General features: G+C 42.5%; 1 protein-coding gene across 1 annotated transcript; it reads left to right on the top strand.

Moving 5' to 3' along the window:
- Window positions 1–681: 681 nt before the first annotated feature.
- LOC116641185 (olfactory receptor 2K2) lies at window positions 682–2,290 on the top strand. The gene has a single exon (XM_032418752.1). It carries the CDS (start codon window positions 752–754, stop codon window positions 1,700–1,702), a length of 951 nt encoding a protein of 316 aa, XP_032274643.1. The 5' UTR covers window positions 682–751; the 3' UTR covers window positions 1,703–2,290.
- Window positions 2,291–8,050: the final 5,760 nt, after the last annotated feature.

Genomic DNA, 8,050 nt, shown 5'->3' with positions numbered 1-8,050 from the left:
TAGCACGATTTACGTACTCACGAAGGTATGGGTCTCAACAGTGAACGAGACTGGACCGTGGGTGTGTCGGTGTTTAAACAAGGTGGCTTATTTTGTGTGACTTGTAAACTGGCTCTTCAATATAATCAGAATGGGTACCTACAATGCTTTAAACAATGTCATCATTTTAGAGACAAGTGTATGGACCTCCAAGCTATTTGCCGGAAAGGAAAGAGTTCATTTAGACCAAGAACTTCGTAGACCCAGAACAAATTCATTTATTTGTTTCTTTCAGTATCCCTCCTCTTCTTCCTGTGAAGATCATCACTGGTTTTTATTGTACAAACCTGCTTTCTTTACTTCACTTATCTGGCTTACTTTTTTAATCTGTGCTCAGTTTATTGAGTGTTCATTCCTATTTTTTGTTGCACAGTACTTTCAGATCTTTACTGAAAAACTACTGCGTGCCAAGCATAGGAAAACAGGCTGAGATTCAGGTATTAAATGTGTTTATTCTTGTTTTCAAATGCACTCTCTTCTAAATTTTGCTGTGGAAGTATCAATTTTTTATGTAGATCAAACCTGTTTTCTCCCCTTTTAGATCAATAGGTAAGTCCTGTGATTTCTTGTGGTAAAATTGTATTTATAGTAGTGAAAATAAGTTCGAAAGTGTTTTCCTAACTAAATGAACATGCTGCTTGATCCACCTCTTTATGTCCTCAGATGAAATGAAGAGAACACTATTAGAATAACTGCAGGTGCAAAAAAGGAAATGCAAGGAGGAAACCTCACCATTTGGAGCTTTTTTTTCCTGGAGGGTTTTTCTAGATACCCAACGTTAGAGATTGTTCTCTTCGTCTTCAGCCTTGTGATGTACCTGATAACCCTCTTGGGCAACAGCTCTCTGATCTTGGTCATTATCCTAGACTCACGCCTCCAAGCCTCCATGTACTTGTTCCTTGGAAATCTCTCTCTCGTGGATATTTGTTACACATCTGCTTCTGTTCCCACTTTGCTGGTGAACTTGCTGTCATCCCAGAAAACCATTACCTTTTCTGGGTGTGCTGTGCAGATGTATCTGTCCCTTTCCATGGGCTCCACGGAGTGTGTGCTCCTGGCCGTGATGGCGTACGACCGTTACGTGGCCATCTGCAACCCCCTGAGGTACCCCATCCTCCTGAACAGGCAGGTCTGCGTGCACATGGCTACTGCCTCTTGGGTGGCGGGTTGTCTGAGCGCCCTGCTGGAAACCAGTTTCGCCCTGCGGGTACCCCTCTGTGGGAATCTCATTGATCACTTCACGTGCGAAATCCTGGCCGTGCTGCAGTTAGCATGCACAGACTCACTGCTCATGGACGTGATCATGCTGGTGGTCAGCGTGCTTCTCCTGCCCATCCCCATGCTCTTAATTTGCATCTCTTACGTCTTCATCCTTTCCACCATTCTGAGAATCAGCTCGGCAGAGGGAAGAAGCAAAGCTTTTTCTACCTGTGGTGCCCACTTGACTGTGGTGATCTTGTATTACGGGGCTGCCCTCTCTACGTACCTCAAGCCTCCTTCATCGAGCTCACAAGAAGTCGATAAGATCATCTCACTGCTCTATGGAGTGCTGACCCCTATGTTGAACCCCATCATTTACAGCTTAAGAAACAAAGAAGTCAAAGGTGCCATGAAAAAAGTACTGGGCCAGATACCGTTGTATCAAGCACATGAACGTCTCTGACTCAGGGGTGCGCTCCTGGCAGGATTCACCACAGAAATTCTGCTCACCCTTAGAACGCTGATTTCACCCCTCGCCCTGTAGTTTTACAGTTGTGACTTATGTGTACACCGAAGTGATTGCCCGTGGACAGTAGGAGGTTGCAGTTGGCATTTGGTAGTATTTTCTGTCTGCTGTGTTTCCCGGTTGGAGAAGTCTGGCTCTGTAGCATTCCCACACAGTTGCCCCTGCAGCAAACCTGGATGAATTCAGCCCGTGAGTGTTGGCGCCAGAAGAAATTGGTGAGTGTGCTCTGCCTTAGAGCCTTTCTAGAATGAGGTGGGCGCATAAAGATACAAAGAAACAAATAATAGAGATTGGCCTTGATTATGCAAATGAGAAGATTAGAGAAAAATTAAAAGACTCGCTCAACATCACCCAGTTGCAGAGCTTGAACTGCGACATTTCTCCTCTTGTCTTGGAGCGTGTTCTTCCACTGCTGTGGTGGAACCGTCACTGCCCTTCCTCATTCAGAGCTCCTGGTGAAAGCTCCTGACTTTCTGGCTAAAGCCTCCAGTACCTGTGTGATTTGCTCACCTGCCGCCTCTGCTTTTCTCAGCGCATAGACACTTGTGTAAATTGTACCTGTTTCTCGGCCCCGCACGAAGGCTTTGTGTGTGACTGTGTCAGCCTTTTCTCCTTATTGGGTGACTGACTTCACAAGGGCCAGGAAACCTGTGAGAGCGTCCCGTTCAGGTTCACAGCAGCCATTGGGTAAACTAATACATTTACCAGCTTTACCCTAATCCCCGTGAGAAGTAAGGACCGCCTGTGAAGATGATGCAGGAGCCCCGTAGGGCAGTGAGGTTTCTTGCTTTATATAAATAGGCAACGATTGCAGAGACCATGTTTGTATTAGCTGTTGTAAAACTTTTATTTGTATAAAAATTTCGCTTGTTAAAAACGCGGACTCTAGGCCTCTCTGCTCCCAGATATTCTGATTCAGTAGCTCTGGGGTGGGGTCCTGATAGCCTGCATTTAAAAATAGATCCCTGATGGGGCGCCTGGGCGGCTCAGTCGTTAAGCGTCTGCCTTCGGCCCAGGTCATGGTCCCAGGGTTCTGGGATCAAGCCCCGCATCGGGTTCCCTGCTCAGCGGGAAGCCTGCTTCTCCCTCTCCCAGTCCCCCTGCTTGTGTTCCCTCTCTCGCTGTCTCTCTCTCTGTCAAATAAATAAAATGTTAAAAAAAAATAGATCCCTGAGAAATTCTGGTATAGATTTTGAGATTACCATACTTTGGGAGACATTGTTTCCGGCAAAAAATCTACCATTCCAAAATAAAAGTAGGATTCGTTCTCATTTCTCCCGTGTTGCCTTTTACTTTTGTTTTTCCTTCCATTGTTTATTCCTCTGTGTGTGCCCTCTCATTTGTCTACTACCATGGCCAGGGTAGGGAAGGGGAGAGGGTTTTGAGTGGAGGAAGGTTAACCCACTGGACAAATTTCAACGTATGAAAGACCTAAAGAGTTTTAGTATTGGATATTGAGTTCTGGATGCTTTCACTCGTAGGCCATCCCCTTAGATCTAAGGCTTCCGTTACATGTTCAGGGATGTGTAACCCACATAAAGAGACACTTTTTAAATTATCACTCAGCAAAATGCTGGTGATGCTGGGGCGCCTGGGTGGCTCAGTGGGTTAAGCGTCTGACTCTTGATTTCAGCTAAGATTTCTCAGGGTTGTAGGATTGAGCCCCGCATTGGGTTCTGCACTGGGCGTGGAGCCTGCTTAAGGTTCTTTCTCTCCCTCTCTCCCTGCCCCCCTCTCTAAAAAAAAAATTCTGGTGATGCAGCAAGGGGACAAATTCGATGCCAGGTATTACTGCCAAGAGATGTTTGATTGTGGAGGATGGAAGCAAGCCCCGAGTAGCTGGCTTTGGGGCAGTAGAGGGGAGCTGACCACGAAGCTTTCATCCCAGAAGTAATTGTTTTTTCTGTTTGGATACCTCAACTTTCACAACCAGATACCACATGCATTTCCTGGTAATCTCAGAGTCATTGTCAAGTGGCATTCTGTAGGAGGCTTTTATTACAATAGAGCTGGCTTTTATGTTCGAGTAGAACGAATTACCTGCCTCCCAGAATTCGCGGTAATATCTGTGCTACAGAATATAAACAGGAATAACCAGAGTTATAGACATATCTGAGATCTTTACTCTGAAAAGTGAACTATGAGAACTTAAAGACACAGCAACTGAGCAGCCTCTGTAATTAGTCATCAACTTTGACACAAGGAACTGAGCGAATTTGCATGGAAACGAGTTTCAGAATGGAATATGGATCAAAATGGGACACTGAAACAGATTAGAAATGACCCAGATGTCAGAAAAGGACTCATGATGGGACCCGGGCAGATCTCTCTGTAGCAGTTGGTACCTAAGAGATTAGGGGTTAAAGTAGTTATAGCCACATGGTACATAAAGTTGCTATGGAAAACAAGTGAATATAAATATAAATGTGTTTTATATATTATAGGTAATACTAAAGTTAAGTATTGGTAAATGGTGCATTCCTTCATTTGGATTAGATTCCATCTCCACCATTACTAATTGCAGTCATAACTTTTAGAGTCTGGGTAAGGGATCCTTTTCAGGTATTGTTAAAAAGAGGGATATATTTGACAGAGAAGGGAAAACGACATCTGACAGAGAGCCAATTGCTGAACGATTGATTACATAACCCAGATCCATGCTGTAGAAAAATCTGATCATGTTACTTCCCTGCTTAAATCCCTCAGTGGCTTGAAAACTTGAAGTCTTTAAAATGACATTCAAGGACTTTCTTAATCTGGTTACCCACCATTTGCATCCTTTGCTCTAGGTACATGCAACCCCTTCTAGTTTCATGGAAGTGTTATGCTCTGTCTTGCTGCTGCTTTTATTAGGAACACTTATCATAATTTGTAACTTGATAATAATTTGTGGGTTGGCCTGTTTCATACCAGTTGCGCTGGTGTGCAGGCTCAGGGAGGCAAGGGCTCTTATCAGTTTCATTAACCATCATATACCTAGGCGTTAGCACAAGGTCCGGCACAGAGAGGACATTTAGTGCAGACTTTTTGTGAAGGACCAAGTGCTCAGTGAGCATCTGTTGAATAAAAATATGCATGTAATAAACTTTTGATGGTAACTCAGTGCGGTACTCGATCATTCCTGAGGATGTCAGTGGTGACTTCTGAGTGTCAAAAAAGGCTGATGGTGGAGTTGAAGGGTTAATAATGAGTTGTGTTTTATATCAAGGATCAGTTGGATATGCAGGGTTTTTGTTTTGTTTTGTTTTTTTAGGTTCTTATTTATTTATTTGACACGGAGAGAGCCAGAGAGCAAGCACAAGCAGGGGGAACGACAGGCAGGGGAGAAGTAGACTCCCTGTTGAGCAAGGAGCCCGATGTGGGGCTCGATCCCAGGACCCTGGGATCATAACCTGAGCTGAAGGCAGACGCTTAACCAACTGAGCCACCCAGGCGCCCCAGGATATGCAGGTTTTAATTAATGAGAAAGATCAGCCTGGAGATGGAAATTTGTGACATATTTGCACATACATAATTATGTGATGAACATGGTTAACATGAACTTAGGGAGAGAGTTTAGAGTGAGAAAATTGCTTGAGATGAAACTAGAGAAACACTAATATTTAAAGCCCATCAAATAGGAAATGCCAACAAAGGGGCATTGAAAGGGAGCACACTCTATTTAGGAAGAGGGCAAAAACCAGGATACAGATTCCAGTTTTGATCAACATGAAGTAAGCACGTGCCATCCCGTTTCTCCCACAGAATGCAATTAAAAACTCTAAGCAGCCCAAGTGTCCTGGGCTGATGAATGCTTAAAGAAGATGTGGTGTGTGTGTATATATATATATACACACATATATATATGTATATATATATACATTATACATATACGTATACATAATATTCCATTATATATATATATATAATGGAATGTGGTGTGTGTGTGTGTGTGTGTGTATGTATATACATATACATATACATATACATAATATTCCATTATTTTTATATATATATATAATGGAATATTACTCAGCCATAAAAAGAATGAATTCTTGCCATTTGCAATGACATGGGTGGAGCTAGAGGGTATTATGCTAAGTGAGATAAGTCAGAGAAAGACAAATACGATATGATTTCACTCAGGTGAAATTTAAGAAACAAAACATACAAGCAAAGGAAAAAGAGAGAGTGAGAGAGAGAGAGAGAGAAATCAAGAAACAGATTCTTAACTGGGGGGTTGAGTGAAATAGGTGATGGGGATTAAGGAGGGCACTTGTCACGATAAGCACTGGTCCTTGTATGTATCCTTGTATGTATGGAAGTGTTGAATCACTATATTGTACACCCGAAACTAATATTACACTGTTAACTATACCGGAATTAAAAGAAAATGAATGAATTAATAAATAAATAAATCCTCTAGACAGAATGTGTGGAGCATCTATCTGAGGACTCTGAAAAATAAGATAGGAAGCTGACCCGGGAAGGAAACTACCTTGCAAGCTACCACTAAACTCAGGGTGAATTTCTGTCTCTCCTCCTCTCCCTCCCCCAGTATCTGTTGGCTTTGATTGAAGGGAAGGCTGAAACCCAAACCCACACACTGGGTTCAGTCAGAAAGAAAGATCTCCAGGAGACGTTCCCTTTTCTTTTTTAGTCTGGAAAGAGAAATGGGGTTCCTTTGTATCAGAAAGAGTGAAGTACATTCCCTGATGTTTTCCTATTATCTCCTGCCCAGATCCCCAGGCAGTACTGTGGGGACAGTGATGCCACCAGCAATGGTGGCGGGGCAGGCACCTGAAATCCTTTGGACAGAACCCTTCTTCCTGACCTGAGGGACTGTGGTCCCAAGAGCACAGCAGGAGTCCTTATTGCTTCTCTTCTCTCTCTAGCCTCTCACTGTTTGGTACCTGAAGCAGAGACTTCAGCTTCCAGAACTGTAAGAAAGTAAATTCCTGGTCAGTCTATGGTATTCTGTCATGGCAGCCTGAGGGGACTCAAACGTGGCCCCTTCCTCCATCTCCAAAGCCAGCAGATGAGTCAAGTCTCACATTGCATCACCCTGACCCTGCTTCGCTCATCACATCTTTCTCTAACTCTCTTCTGTCTCCTTCCACTTTTAAGGACCCTTGTGATTATATTTGGGCCAAGGCAGATAACCTCTCTCTTGTAAGGTCAGCTGATTAGCAAACTTAATTCCATCTGCAACCTTGATCTTCTTTGCCATGTATGTGAATAACACATTTTCTTTATCCACTCATCCATAGCTGGACATTTGGGTTGCTTCCACCTCTTGGCTATTGTGAATAATGCTGCAGTGAACATGGGTGTGCAGATATGTCTTTGAGATCCTGCTTTCGATTCTTTTGGATATGTAACCACAAGTGAGATTGCTGGATCATATGATAATTCTATTTTTAATTTTTTGAGGAACTTCCATACTATTTTCCATATTGGCTGCACTATATTACATTCCCACCAACAGTGCACAAGGCTTCCAATTTGCCCACATCTTCGTCAACACTTGTAATTTTTTTTCTTTTCTTTTTTTATACATTAACCATTCTAATAGGTATAAAGTAATATCTCATAATGGTTTTGACTTGCATTTCTCTAGTGATTAATGATGCTGAGCATCTTTTCATATACTTTTTGGACATTTGTGTGTCTACAGAAATGTTTATTCAAGTGTTTTGCCTATTTTATTTTACTTTATAGTCTCTATTATGTCGTTGATTAAATGGTAAGTTCTTTAACATGGTACCTTGGCTCTCTTAAAATTCCTTTTTTCATTAGGCCTTATTTTTCTTTAGAATAGTTTTAGGTTCACAGCAGAATTAAAGGGAAAGTACAGAGATTTCCTATACACTCCTTGCTCCCGTCCCCACAGCCTCCACCATCATCAGTACCCCACAGCGGAGGGGTACATTTGTTATCCAATTGATGAACCTACATTGGCACATCACAATCACTCAAAATCCATGGTTTGCAGTATGGTTTTACTCATGGTGTAGTATATTCTGTGGGTTTGGACAAACATATATGACCTGTAGCCATCATTATGGCATCCTACAGAGTATGAGACTTCATGGCATTTGCAACTGAGTACATTTCTTAAGCTTGAGAGTAATATTGTCTTTAGACCCTTTTATGAGCACTTTGAACCACCTCCACCCCTCAATATTCCATTGTTGCTCATCAGTAGAGATGATTTCACTTCGAAGGCACTTCAAATTTCCCTTAGGAGAAACTTTCTGAGAAGAAAAGTTCTCTTAACTAATGTCTCAGTTGGATTTTCCCAAG

This window comes from Phoca vitulina, unplaced genomic scaffold, assembly GCF_004348235.1.
Source record: "Phoca vitulina isolate PV1807 unplaced genomic scaffold, GSC_HSeal_1.0 scaffold21, whole genome shotgun sequence".
NCBI classification, from domain to species: domain Eukaryota; kingdom Metazoa; phylum Chordata; class Mammalia; order Carnivora; family Phocidae; genus Phoca; species Phoca vitulina.
Note: the sequence above shows the minus strand (reverse complement) of the source record. Positions and strands in the feature narration are given on the sequence as shown.